Raw genomic sequence first — 15,074 nt, forward strand, 5'->3', positions numbered from 1 at the left:
TATATTTATCCTACCCATCTGTCTTGAGTGGTTTGTGGTGCTATAGACAAAATGGTAATACACAATATTTTTACTGAACTGCCTGACCGTTTTTGTTCTAATTAATTCCAGACTTTTACATTTGCAAACTAGGTGACCAGTTTCCTTTGGCTGTGAAAATTTTCCTGCGCCTAACAGTCAAGACAGTTTGCTCACCACCACTCCCAGTTTCTTTAATCTTGAAAGAGAAGAGTGTAGAAAGTGATGTGATTGGCTGTAGTTTAAATGTAAGATACAGAGGAGCTTGAAAGAAAAGAAGAGCAATGTTGTAAGTCATTATCCATAGATTTACAGGTTTGCCATTAGCGGTATCTTATTAGTGAGAGTATTTATACTGTTATTTCCATGTTCTCTAAAGGTCAGTAAGCCTCAAGAAGTCTGGTGTTTCAAGCCAACACTTAGCCATGTATTTCTGGAATTTTATTAAACTTTGAGCCCAGCCAGCTCTGGGCATGTGGTGACACATGGCTCCTGCTGGTGGTGGGAATGTTTAAGGAGGGAGCCCTGCCTGCCCTGCTCTGGCTGGGGAACCATGCGTGGTTTAGTGTTTGTGCCAGTGCAGTATCAATCAGATCACCGTGGCCTTTACTCCATTTAATGCAAAATCGTATTTTAAGGACCTCGTTTCTATTGTATTTGACCTCTCTCTGTGCAGTAATGTTTTGCTATTTTGGTACATACCTTCCCAAAGTAACATGTCGGTTTTCCTTTTGGCCTCTTTATTAGAAGAATGGCGTACAGGGCACCTGGGTGGCTCAGTGGGTTAAGCTGCTGCCTTCGGCTCAGGTCATGATCTCAGGGTCCTGGGATCGAGGCCCGCATCGGGCTCTCTGCTCAGCAGGGAGCCTGCTTCCCTCTCTCTCTCTCTCTCTCTGTCTACTTGTGATCTCTCTCTGTCAAGTAAATAAATAAAATCTTTTAAAAAAAAAAAGAAGAAGAAGAATGGCGTACAACAACAAGGTGGCTTCTGGACTATCTTCCTTGAATAAAAGTTGGGATCTTCTAAATTATATGCTTATTAGAAACTATAACAGTGTAAAATATGGTCAATGGATTTTCGGTGGCAACTACTCCTGTATAATTTTGTTGTTTATATAAACATTGTTACTGGGAGCAGCAATGCCCTTTTAACTAAGACAAACATTTTACTTCATCGGTATAAACAAAGTTTCTTTTAAATAGTAGCCTTTACTTTGACCCCCTAAAAAGAACCTATGATGTGGACGGAGAAGAGCTAAACAATAAAATCCACTTGCCTTTGTGGCTTTCCACCTTTGCTTCCCTTGGCTGAATTCATGTGTCTGCATTTCTGTGCTAAGCTGGTGAAGGTTTGCTAAGTTAATGGTAATGTTTTACAGAAGTCGGTTATTTGTTAGCTAGTCCTTGTGAAAAATGACCGTGCATGTCATAGCTGATATTAGGATTTATTGAGTTGGAGTCTCGTTTATAATGACTTGATTTTTATCTTAAAGATAAGATCAGGATCCAGAGGGACTTCCAGATAGGGGTCCATCTGTTGGGATATGGAGTATATGGGATATGCAAGCATAAGTTTGCAACTCTACTTCTAGTTCTAGTGAATGAAAATTTAGTAAAGATATTTTCACATAATGGGTTATAAATAGTAACAGTAAATGCATAATTTTGCCAAAAGGCATTGTGGCTTTTTGAATGTTTGGGATAGTAATCTCTTCCCCTGATGAGCAGTGGCTATCCTGGATGGCCTCACCTGTGAGCTTGGTAGAGCCGTAGACTTACGGGCTCCATCCCAGCTTACTGAGTCAGACTCTCTGGGCCTGGGGCCCAGAAAACTGTGTCAACAAGCTCTTTAGGTGATTTTTTTGCTTGTTGAGGTTTGGAAATCACTGCCTCAGATGAGCACTGAGGCCCAGGGAATAATTTATAAGGTGCGGCTGGCTGGATATCCTAAACTTACTGAGGGACACCAGATTTCATTGCCATGTTTCTTTATGCAGCAATGGACAGGGCTCTGGAGGCATTGAGGTTAATCTGGGAAAGTCTAAAATACAAAGATAGTATTCATTTAAAAAAAATACATACATATTGTGCATATATATATATATATACATATATATATAATTTATTTACTTGAATTGAGTGCTAACTAGTTATAACGTGCCCTGCACCGTCAAAGTTAAGTGTGGAACGGAAGGCTCAGCCCCTGTTTAAAAATTGGGGAAAGAACATAATTTACTTGGGAAGAACCCTGAACAAGAGCCTGGGTTCTCCTCTCTGCTCCTTGGTGGGACGGCTCTCAGTGCTTTTCCCTCATTTGTGCAGTGAAGGAAGTCAACTAGAATTCATGACGGCTAGAAATACTGCTGACTTCAGGAGAGTAAGCCTTGGGAGAATAGGATTCAGAGTGTTTTCTACTGTGTTCACATCACTTTGGGAACCGGGACCTTCTTCCTGAAAACAGTATTTTCATTTACAACTAAAAAAGTAAACAAATTTTTAGTTTTTAAGAATTCATTTTTGAGTTGCTTGGCTTGCTCAGTCAGTGAAGCATGGGATTCTTGATCTTTGTTGTGGGTTCAAGCCCATTGGGTGTAGAGATTACTTAAAAATAAAATATTTTAAATAAGTAATTCTTTTTTCACTTTTGTTTCCTCCTAAAGAATTTTTATTACCAATTTGAATACCAAATTGACTAGTTCAGTGACATTGTTTTTCAGCTGTTTCATATTTTACATTCACTAAAGCAACCTGGATCTCGTTAGTAAGACACCCAGATGTCCCTCAGCTGGTGAATGGATAGACAAAAGTGTTGTTTCCATGTAGTGGAATATTATTTGCCATTAAAAAGGAAATGAAGCGCTGTAAGGGCTATAACATGGATGAACCTCCGTTAAAAACGTGCTGAGTGATGGGAGGCCGTCACAAAAGGCCATGTGTTCATAAGAAGCGTTGAGAACAGGGAAATCTGTGGAGACCAAAAGTAGATTAGTGGTTCTCCGTGTTGGGGAGGAGGAATATTGGGAGGAGTGACTGCTGATGGGCACCAGGTTTCTTTTTAGGGGAATGAAATACTCCAAAATTAGATAATGGTACTAGTTGCATAATTCTGAAAACCACTGAATTGCACGTTTTAAATGGGTAAATTATGTGTAAGTTATATTTCAACAAAGCTGTTATTTAAAAAGGGCACATACTGATAATGAGGAATTTGAGAGGCAGGGTGGGGGGTAGGGAAGGAAAAAAATGAACCGATGGGATCAGGAGGGAGACAAACCATGAAACTCTCAATTTCACAAAACAAACAGGGTTGCTGGGGGTGGGAGGGAGGGATGGGGCGGCTGGGTGATGGACACTGGGGAGGGTATGTGCTATGGTGAGTGCTGTGAAACGTGCAGGCCTGATGATTCATAGACCTGTACCCCTAGGGCAAATAATACATTATATGTTAATTTTAAAAAAGCACATAGTGACTCAACATGAAAATCAAAATACGGTAGTCTCTGTAATTATTCAGTTACATAAACCAAAATAGCATCTCAGAAAACTGTTAAAACTCACTTATCTGTTGTGAGAATTTTTCCTTGTCCCACTCCCCTTCTTCCCCCATTTGTGGGAGAACATTTACTCTATCTACTTCCTATCAGAGCATTTCTAAGTATTTGAAAGGTCTTATCCAAATATTTGAAAGCTGTTGGAAGTTGCTGAAGTGGCACCTTTGGAAGAGGGCTGGAATGTTGGAAAACAGCGTTGACATTTTTAAGTGATTATGAAAGGTCAAGCTCTTAATGTAATCTTGGTGGTGCTTGGATAGTTCTACTCAGACTAATTTTTGAGTAAATGCAGGTCTGATAGTATTGGGACTAACCTGTTATAACTGAATCCATTGCCTGAAATTCAAACATTCATATGCAATCATTTGTATTTTCCTTTCTATCTTAAATGGTTTTCCTGTGTCTTAAGTATGTAGGACAATCACTAAACTTCCCCCTGCCGCATTCTGGCTACAAAAATTGGGTCTGATTGCCTTTTCTTCAGAGACCTTCCCACTTATTTGCCTGTAAAGTTTGTGGAGAAACTTGTCTTTTGAATGTTTCCTTCCTGGTCTTTAATGCAATATGAATTAAATCTGGAAAAAGTGTGATTGGAGAGGTAATCTTAAACTACATTTCTTTAAAGTGTCTCAGGAGGAAATGGGCACTTCCCAAAGGAAGAAATGCATGGCTTGATTTATTTACCGAAACAAGGGAAAGAACTGGGAGGTAATTTGGCAGCCAGAAGTTTAGCAGTCACACATGGGTTGGAAGTAAAACACAGTGTTTCATTGTCAGCTCTTTAACACATCTCTCAGACTCTTAGAAGGCATTTTAGATACTATTTTGATAAAATTAAACTACTACTTGGATAAAATTAAACTACTACCCTACTGGTCCTTGGGGATATTGGAAGAAACTTCTGTGCCAGGGAATCCTGACTAGGATAGCATTCTGGGATTGTGTGACAATAACACAGCAAAGACACTCAAAAATCTTCCTGTTAAAGAAAAAGGAAACAGAATCAACCTTCACTTATGTGACCTCAAAATAGCCTCCTTTGTATCATCACCTCTTCGTCCCTCTCCCTGTGAAGGTAAGATGATGTTCCAGAGAAGAGCACAGCCACTGAGCTGGATGTGTCAGAAGCCACTCAGATAAGTTTTAAGTCATGGAGTGTTACAGTTGGGAGCTCCCTTACAGATAGAACATTTCCAGTTACAGTGCTTGATGTTACAGATGACGGGAAGTGGCTTTCTTCAGGATGGACCACTGGGCAGGAATTGGCTGGGATGCCTGAGGAGATGGGTCCTGACCCCTATGTGCTGTCAGGTCTCATGATTTCTCAGGTTTGGGGGAGAGTAAGCAAAGGGGAGAGTGGATTTATTTTTGTTTAAAAGTAAATTGTTACTGAGTTTATTTTAAAAACAGATTATGGTTTAACACCTGTACCTTTACATTCTCTTATTGGAAAAAGAGATGCCTATTTCTTTGGAGCAGTGAAACCTGTACTTCTCTGTGTGCAGCTGGAGAGTTGTATTTCCCTCCTGGAAATGTGAAGACAGGTGTGAGCTTTTCCTTTCCCCATGAAAACAGTCTCCTGGCCAGCTTTTAATAATATCACAGTTGGCTATTTTTCTCATGAATCTCTTCAGTCCATCCACACCTTCCCTAAGAAGGAGTTGTGGGCCTGCCTGTTCTCACAGCTCTAGCTTAAATCGCAGCCCCACACCTCCCCTTGTGCTGTTGGACTCTAGACCTAGCATGTCAGAGGCAGAAGGACCTCAGGACTTCCGTCCAAACCCTTGGCTTGCAGTTAAAGGGAGTGAGGCCCGGGGGGAGGAAGTGCTCAGGCTACAGCACCAGCTCTCACACCCAGGCCCCCTGGCTGTGTTTTCTTGCCTCCGTTCAGTGATCCCCAAATCAGCTGGGCCTCACTTGCGTGGCTTTAAAAAAATACAGATCCTTGGGCTAAGGCCCGGAAGCTCAGGTAGTTGAAAGGCTGACTGTTCTAGGGGTTCTAGTAGTTGGGCCTGTGTAGAAACAACTATGGTGAATGGGGGCTCTTAGATGCCTGCGCACCTCTATTTGTTCTGTTGTAAGTGCGTGAAGGTCAGTGGAGGTCTGAGTCCTTTTGTCACAGGGCTCCCTCGTGCCCAGGGCAGCCAGTAAGTATTTGATTGGTTCTTGTAGAGTGAGTGAGCCCCAAAGGCATGCCAGGTGCCGACTAACTGGGGCAGGCTGGGAACAGTGAAATGAAGCTATTATGCTTCATTGGCTTGTGGTGTCCCAGTCTTGATCTGAGCTAATCCGTAAGAACAGCAAAGAGAATTTTTTAAAGAGTAGATTATTAAGCAGAAGGAGGACAGAGACAACATTACAATTAGGTTTTCATTAACTTCATTAACTAAGGCAAAGAGGTTTATGTGTTAAACTCCCGTATCAACCTGTGCATTCTCTAGAGGTGCGGTGTGTATTGGGGAACGGTAGTCATGGTCATGGAAAAAAAGCATGCGTGGCATTTAGCTTAGATTGAAGAATTTTTACTGACTGGTTTTGTTCTTACTTTAGAAGTAAAACTTAAGTTCATTCCAATTTTTGTTTTTAAAACATTTCTCTCAGATACAGACCAGCAGCATATACTGATGCCCTAGGCAGTCAGAAAAATCTCCTGTCTTCCTGAAATGAAAGCACAACTCCCCTACTAAGCGAGGCTACTAGGGCAAAAAGAAGATTTTTCTGCCAAATGTGGCCAGTATGGGAAATAGGCGTTAAACGTACTAGAATCTCATTTCCCTGCATGGGTTCAGGCATCTTTATTTAAAGTATTTTGACTTGGGTCTAAGACATTTTCATTCTAAAATTGTGACATAGTACATAACATGAGGAACCTCATTATTTTTAATCTATGGAGTTTAAAAATCTGTTGTTAGCTCCATTATCTGACTTATTTGTGAATTCCCATTACACCTAGTGGGTACAGTTAAGTCTGGTTCCTTCTATGTTAGAACTTTCAATATGGCTTTGTATTTTAGCTTCAGTTGGGGTAGCATGTGGAGGAGACCTGAATTAAACTAACATGTACGCTGTCAACTGTGAGCGCATGAGTGCGTGTATGTGTACATGTACACGTGCAGCGGGGGTGTGCGAGCAAAACTAAACTCAGTCACCATCATCATCCGCAGACAAAGCAAAATGTTTAAAAGGTTTTCAGTGTTTTGTCAGGCCTTACAGAAACACTGCCTTTTGGAGTTTGATTTCAGTGACTGACTGCATATTCTGTATATACACCTGTAGCCCCATATTACTTTGGGATTTTGTTACCTTCAGCAAGTGTTAACTTTTGGTAAGTGTGATCTGGGGGCAAATACCAAGACAATAAAAATTACAAAACATGCGTTCTTTTCTTCAGCCTTTGCACATGGTTCGGGGTTCGGCGGGGTATGCTTTAAGCACATGGACCTCTGGGTTTTTGGTGGGACCATCCTCCCGTTTATCACGCAGGATCATAACAGGCCCACTGTATTTCTGGGCACCATTGCAGATACGAGCATCATCTTCCATCCAAGTCTCAAAACAATTGCTTACCTTGGAAACTCAAAACAAAGATAATTTAAAAGGAGAGTTGGGGGGGGTGCCTGAGTGGCTTAGTTGGCTAAGTGTCCAACTCTTGATTTCAGCTCAGCTCTCTGCTCCGGGCGCGGAGCCTGCCTGCTTCAGATGCTCCCTTTCCCTCTCCCTCTGCCCCTTCCCACCCTGTTTGCTCATGGGAGTGTGCTGGAGAGCAAGTGCGTGTGCACACTCACGTGTGTTCTCTCTCTCTCTCTCTCTCTCTCTCAAAAAGGGAGAGTTGAGATTTAGATACTGCTCAATTTTGATTTCTTCTGATTCGTAATTGCTCAAGTCTGATTTCTTTTAAAGTCCTGAATAAGTGGACCAAAATATGTATATAAATGGTCCTGTCATCTGAGTAAAAGCTTAATTTTAAACACTGTTACAAGTTTATGCTGTATTTCATTATTAAAGATCTATAAAGTTGAAAGTAATCTTAACAGGCTTTACAAACATGGAACTCCTCAACCTGCTTCTGATGAAGGCAGTGCCCTGCTGTGGTCCTTAGTCTGGGTAGCAACCTCCCTTCTTCTCAGGGAAGTGGAAGTGGTGGGGGGCACTTTTAGGTCCCTGGTGCGCCCAGAGTGCTGGTCATGCCCCCTGTGAGAAACACAGTGAGGGTAGTCACAAGTCCAGGACCCAGCACAGCCGTCGCAGAGCAGCTCGGCTGCGGGGCCGCCAACATACCGCTCTCCCATGTGTTGTTTAGGTTCATGACTTCGCTCATCTCAGTCTCTTAGCTCAAGATTGTAGAGCATACCCCATATGTGAATATACACATATATTGATAAAATTAACTTGACTTTTAATTTTAGTGACATTTTTGAAAAGAAGAAAAATTCTGATGTGTCCTCAAATCAGATCTGGGAATTACACTCAGCAACTGAGCCACCCAGGTGCCTCTGGAGCTGCTTTTTCATCTCTAATATGTGCATCTGGCACCATAATTGAGAAAGCTGTATCTTTTGTGCTTCATAAATGCCACTTTGTGACTTTTTTAAAAAACTATTGCCCGTAAGAAAAGAAACTGAAGTTTTTATATTTTAATATAATTGAAGAATTTAAAATAAGCCTCATCTTTGTAAACTTGAGATTTAAAAGTTTGGGGAGACTTTTCTTGAAATTTTAGAAAAGTAATACCTCACTTCTCTTTACTGTCACCCAGAGAACCTTTAAAAGAGGGTGTATTTGTTTCAAAGTATCTCTTAGTTACCAGTCTTGAGGGTTAGAAGAAACAATCCACGAAGACAGATTTTGTTTCTGAAGTCAGGACTAATGTGGGCGCTCAATGTCTGTATTGCACTGGCTGGACACTTGGGCCTCTGTTCGCTAAGTTTTAGTCCTGTTACTCTGTCCTCTTGGTATTTGCATCCAAGCAGGAAGATTTTAGGGTAAATGTCGGTCTTGCTACTTACGTATTTTACTTGAAAAATGATTAAAAGCAGACATTTCTTTTTCTTTTCCTCTCTCTCTTTTTTTTTTAAAGCAAACATTTCTTAATCATAAGCATTAGTGGGTATGCTGTTTTCCTTTGGGACAGTGATTTAAAGTAGATTTTTCTGTTTTCCATAGGCTAGTAAATTCGAATTTTCTCAAGTGATAAATTTGAACTACCCTGAAGTGAATTGTTTAAAAACAAAAAGCTCAATGGGAATTCGAGACCTCTTTAAGGCCCCTCCTCACCCCTACCTCCATTCCTTATGACCTGACCATCCCATGATACGTCCATCCCCACATTTTACTTCTGTCCTCTGCCTACAGGCTCTCACAGGTTTGTAGTAAGGGGGGTATACCATTTTTCTTGTCATGTCTTTCATTCCTGAAGCAGTTTTCCAGGTTACTACCTTCTTCATAATTGGCATTAAATTACTGCAGATATTCTCTTTGATGGATCTTCAGTCATATGACCATTTCTCTTTTCACTGTTTCATTTCCAGTGTTTCTAAACGTGCTGGTATGTTGCTCCGTCTCTCCTCCTCTCACTTGCTGCCTTGGTCAGAATTCTTGAGGAGGCTCACCAGCCCACCAGTGCTTCCTTGGCTGTTAGAAGCGTCAGTAGGAGCTGGTACATGGGAAAATACACTAATGGTTATCGAAGTATTTTTGTAGAAAAACCGCTTAGACTGAAGTGTGAATATGTTAAAGCAGAGAAGGCATACATCTCAGTCCACACTGTGCAGTGCTAGGACTTATCAGCTGTCTGCCGCTGGCTTTGGTGCATGAGTGTGTACATGCGCTCGTATGTGTGTGTGTGTTACAGCATGAGAATGGATGCTAGTGAGGAATTTACTCTTAACCATGTTGCTAAGTAGCTTTGAGTTTTTGTGGAAGGCTCAGATTATTACAAGGAAGGAACATTCAGTTAAGTATAATTCCTTTTGGTTTGTTTTTTAGATCAACGTCCGAGTTACCACCATGGATGCGGAGCTGGAGTTCGCCATCCAGCCAAATACAACAGGAAAACAGCTTTTTGATCAGGTTGGTCTCTGTGAGCTTAGGAGAGAGAATTCCCAATTAGGCAAAATACTTTTGCAAATCTGAAGTGTTTTGTTGACTGTATTGGTTGCTGCTTACTTCTCTTCTTAGGGGAGGACAATTTCCCGTCCTTCCAGGGGGTTCACATGTCGTAAACACTATGCAGAAGTAGATGTTCACAGCCCTGTGAGAGGAAATTTAGGGAAAGCTCGGAAGTCTTTATCAACACAGTGCTATATCCAGAAACTCTGACTCCCATCCCTTCACCCCAAGGGTGCAGCGAGGGTCAGACACTGCCTGAGGGCCTGGCTGGAACCCAGCAGGTTGTAACTTCCATGTCCAGCTGCAGCATCTGTGAGCTCACTCAGGTGCCAGCAGATGCTCTTCTGTGAGCTGGGCACCAGAGCACGTCTGCATGTCGGAGTGTTTCTTCCCGAGACCTGAAGGTGAATGTAGAATTTGCCATTCTACATGACTGCCAATCTGCCAGTCATGAGCCATCGAGAAAGCTGGCTGTGATAACTCTTCCATGGAGCAGTCCCAAGCTTTAGAACAAGATTTTCTGCTCTGGGGTCAAGGATCCAAGAGGGCAACAGGAGCAGACATGAGTTTACAGGTCCCTTGAACTATAGCCTGCCTCGCTAAGAGGCCCTGCTCATAAGGGAGGTGATGTTCTGTACCCTAGCACCAAACCCGGAAATGGGAATGGGTGCCAGTTAGGAAATGTGGGAGGTAGAATCCTAGCAGATTTAGAAGGTATTCATGATTCCCTTCTGTGCTTGATGATAAACCTCCTTTTTAGCCCAAAAGTGAGCACCCAGTGGGTACACACACACACACACACCCCGGTTCCAGTGTGTGCACGTCAGGCCTCCTGCCCTAAGAGGAGATACCTTCTCCACTCTCCCTCTGCTGCTGTGATGAGGTCATCCCTGGCTCTGCCTTACCCAATAAGGATGAAGGCATTTACTGCTGTGGGTGAGGCTGGACTTGGGACAAAAATCTAAAGGTTTCTCCTGAAAGACAATCCGGAAGTAAGTTAAATGGAGCCAGTTGAATGCCATGTGGGTCAGTGGTTAGAACAGGGATGGGTAGGAGGCCCTTGGTCACCTCAGAATTCTTGCATATAAATGAGTGCTGGGCTGCCCTCAAGAAATTTTTGGAACAGAGATGGGAACTCTAGGTTAGGTGGGTGAGAGTTGTGATGTCTCAGCCATTTTGTTGTCCTTGCCTCCATCTGCCTTGTTCCATTCACATGTTGCTTCTCAGAAATATGGGAAGAGGCCATCAGGAGTTCATGGTACTTTTTCAGGGTAGAAAGGCTGCTATCTCTCAGAAGATCCTTGTCTGCTCCTTGGGGTCTTTTGGAAGGGGTGAGGAGTGGAGAGAGCTGGATAAGCCTGCCTCCTTCTTCAAATACTCCAGTCGTGTGGTTCAGTTCTGTAGACGTTGTTAACTGCCCACTCGTGTGCTGGGCCTGGAGCTGCGTATGGCCCAGGATTATCTCCACCTCTCCATCCAGGGAGCTGTGGGTGGAACTCGATGTGTTCCTAAATGCTGAATAGTCACATCTAGTCTGGTGTTTGGACTGGTTTTAAGCCAGGTATTTTCCTTATATTAGGTTATCTCCTGCCAGTAGCATGGAGCTGGATTAATGGGTGTGCAAAAAATGGACCCTGAACTTAGTAGACACGGGTTATTTAAAAAGTGCTAACTACGTAAATCCAGTCAGCATGCCTAGTTTTGATAAGTTCAGTATCTAAATTATCCCAAAGCTCGTTGGTCGTGTGAACAATCCTATTCAAGCACCTGTTACTATTCCCCACCCCAGAATGTCAAGCCCCCTGAATCCCACTTTGACCTCTCTGTTCCCAAGTCATGTTTCCTGCCTTAATCTTGGCCAGCCCCCCCAAGACAGGTAATGATATCCCACCACCCATCATTACTGGGAAGGGAAGTAGTAGAAGACAGAGAGACTCTGAACTCTGCCTTCAGCAACAAGGCCTGAATCCTAAGGCTCTTTGACAGAGTTCCCGTTGAGTTTCTTACAGTTTGGTGTACTGTTGTGAAAAATTCCACATGATCTGAGAACATTAAAGCTGGAGCCAACCTGGGAAATGGCTAAGTCTGTGAGGACATCAAGGCCCAGAGGAGATGAGAATTGCCCAAGGTTTTCTAGCTGGCCGGGGCTGGGGCAGGGGGCGCTCACGGTGTCTAGCCCTCCTTATTTATGCTTGTCTCTTTGAAGATCCCTTCATTGATCCTTCCATGTCCTCCCAAGGTAACACATGGCACAGAGAACATCCCACCTTTGGGGTGGTCAGGACAGTTCTCAGTGGACACCCTGGGTGCCTTCTGGGGCTCTTTCCCCACACCAGGCTGGGCATGTTTTCTTCTTTATGTCTTTAGAGTCTGTGTCCTTTTCTCTGTTGCTCACCTGATGACCTTCTAGGTCTGGGAAAGTTGTTCATGAGCCAGACTACCAGTCACTAGAACATGGTCTTTAAATGGAATGGGCTGAAAGAGACTTCAGAGATAGGTTAGTTTGAACCTTCTCTTCCACCCCGTGAGTATCTTCAGTTTCTTCTGCGGTAACTGACCCAGCTCCGCCCCAGTGCTCTTGGCTTATCCACGCCTTGAATCTCGTCCAGGGATCCCATGGAGGGCCTAGCAGTGCCTCTCCGCTACCAAAGTTCGTGAGGTGGCAAGAAGGGTGTGACTCAGTGTGCCCATTGTTTCCACCATCAGCCGCCACTTGACTAAGCTAAGTAGACCTGTCCCTGCATTTTCCTTTCCAAAATTGCCATTTAAAACACCACTGAGGCAGAGATAAAGAAATAGACCCCACCTCTGTTCATATTCTGCTTCCATGGTGTATATCAGCTTTAGGGTGAGCTGAGGACATTAGAGGGAATGGTGAGGTGCTTTTTCCCAGGAATACTGGATTTCCCTTGTAAGGAGGGCTTTAGCATTGATTTTTAGAAGGGACTGAAGGAAAGCAGGTTAAATTCATTTGTGCCGTTTGGGGGAAGCCATTGGAATAGAAGTAAGGCTTTGAAACATGCTGCAGGCAGTTATCCTGTAAGGAGATAAAGATGCCACAGAGACACTTGGCAGATCAGGGTGCCTAGGGACAGGCTTTTCACTGAGTGAGTGAGAGCCCTGGGTCGTGACCACGGTGTTGCTCCACATAGCAGAGGGAGAAGAGGCGTCTGCACTGTGGCCATGGAAATGAGCGAGAGTCTAACTGGGATGGGGAGGGAAGTCAAGCAGATAGGAAATCATTTCAGCCGGTTAGGACCCAGGCTAAGGCTACAGTTCAGTGGATGGAATATAGGACTAGATTGCTTATGTATATGGGGCTTTCTTGTGCAATTTTGAAACAATCCAAAGAGTAAGGCAGGGCAGGTTTTATATCCAAATGTTGAGATGGAGATTTATAGGGAGTGAGAAATTTGCAAGATTGGGTAAAGAAAACCTGGTCTTCATATCAGCTATTCTAAAAAGACATAGCAGGGTTCACAGCAGAGTCCAAGTTCTTCCACATTATCCTATGATGGAACCCTGCCTCCCCTCTTTGGTGTATGGTGAACAGACTCCTGGAGCTCCAGCAAGCATCTGGTCCCCCAGTGGATGAGGAGACAGGCTTAGAGAAGGAGTTTATTTGGAATTTCAGACTTAATTTTAACCAAGTATTTCAGATAGCTGATTTGTCATTTCTCATGTGTTCAGACCTCTTACCCTTTAAATGTGATAGAAGCCATGTATTTGAAAAATGGTAACCTTTTTATAAAGGCTTAGCATTGTATGTCATGGGACTAAAACTGCAGCAGAGCTCTGGGACTTGGTTGTGGTGATGTTGAATAAGTATCCCCAGCAGCTTGCTTTTCTGTTTCTGAGACCCAAGTAGAACCAATGTGGGATTAGGTCTGTAACAGCCCATAGGAGACTTCCTCTGGTACTAGAGAATCTTATTTATTTTAAAGATTTATTCATTTAGAGAGAAAGCATGCACACGTCTACCTGACAGGGGGCAGTGGGGAGGGTGGGGGGGATGGAGACTCTCAGACTGATCTCCTGCTAAGCACAGAGCCCAGGGTGGCCTTAAGAGCCTGACCCAAACTAAAATCAAGGACGCCCAACCAGCTGAGCCACCCAGGTGACCCTGAGGAGAATTTTAAAATACAAAATCCTTGCTATGACCTAGGGTTGGGTTCTACCTTCCTGTATCAGAATTTCAAATTTCTGGAGGTTGGAAGAATTGCAGTCACCCCTTGGCATGTGTGAAGCGTAACTCCCCTGGCAGCTCACACCGCCTGTCTCCCACCTTGCCAGGGACTGCTGTTTCCCTCTTCCTAGTTAAGCAGAGGCCTAGGCCAAATGACTGAGAAGCAGGTATGGGCAACCAGCGAGACTCGAGGGTTGCTTTGCTTCACTTGGTTGACATGCAACACCTTTTCTGTGTGGGCACTCCTGACAGGAGACCTTCACACCTGGGACACACACTTCCTGGTGTCCCCTGGGTGGCGCCTGATGGTGTGCTTACTCTAACTCAGCTGGGCGTCTCTGCTCAGGAAAGTTAATGGAGTACAGAGGAGTAAGCATGAGAAATTACAAGATTAAAAAGACTGAGATTTAAAAATCCTGAATCCTCTCAAGTGCATGTTAAAAATAAATTGTTCCCAGCATTGGGGGGAATAGCCTCTGCTAGTAACAGATTGGGTTTCCTGTCAGGTTGGTGTAGGAGAGGCATGCAGGGTGCTTCTGAGCGGCCAGCACCTCGCTCTCCCCGTCTGCTTCAGCTCCTGCCCCCCGTCTCTCTCGCACAGGTGGTTAAGACCATCGGCCTTCGGGAAGTGTGGTACTTTGGCCTCCAGTATGTGGATAATAAAGGATTTCCTACCTGGTTGAAACTTGATAAAAAGGTAAGTCAGAGTTAACTATTTACAGGCTGTTGGATTGTTGGTCTGCTCTGTTAACTTTGAAACTGGAGCACCTCACTCTTCTGTTGTTCGCTCTTGTTATTTGTATAAAAGTTTTTACAGAAAAGAAAGCTTGCAGGTTTCCAGTAAGTGGGGGATATTGGTTGGAAACTAGATTTGGCATTTCTCCTTCCTGCTCACTCACTGGGGCATATGATGGTTAATTGTGTAGCTTTTAGTTGACCTTAGTTTCTTTTTCCCCAGTGAGATTGTTAATCTTATAAACCATGAATCATTCACTGTTTTGTAAGAACCTGTTACTGCTTTGTTTGAACCTGTGATAGATTATCTTCCAACTCCAAAGACTAAATAATTCCATTATCTAAAGAAAACCAATAAGCTTAAATGTGTTTTCTCCACACAATTTGAAAATGCCCCTTTTCCCAAACCTGTGTCTTCCTCCAATATTACTATAGTAAGTCTGGGGGCATTTAGGGGTTGAAAGGAGGGAACGGGA

General features: G+C 43.4%; 1 protein-coding gene across 1 annotated transcript in view; it reads left to right on the plus strand.

Moving 5' to 3' along the window:
- EZR (ezrin) overlaps nt 1–15,074 on the plus strand; it is a 49,909-nt gene that overhangs the window by 15,628 nt on the left and 19,207 nt on the right. The window contains exons 3-4 of the mRNA XM_082729542.1: nt 9,555–9,638; nt 14,465–14,560. Coding sequence (XP_082585668.1) covers nt 9,555–9,638; nt 14,465–14,560 — 180 coding nt within the window. The remainder of the gene's footprint in view (nt 1–9,554; nt 9,639–14,464; nt 14,561–15,074) is intronic.

Source organism: Mustela nivalis (assembly GCF_964662115.1).
Source record: "Mustela nivalis genome assembly, chromosome: 5".
In the NCBI taxonomy this organism is placed as follows: Eukaryota; Metazoa; Chordata; class Mammalia; order Carnivora; family Mustelidae; genus Mustela; species Mustela nivalis.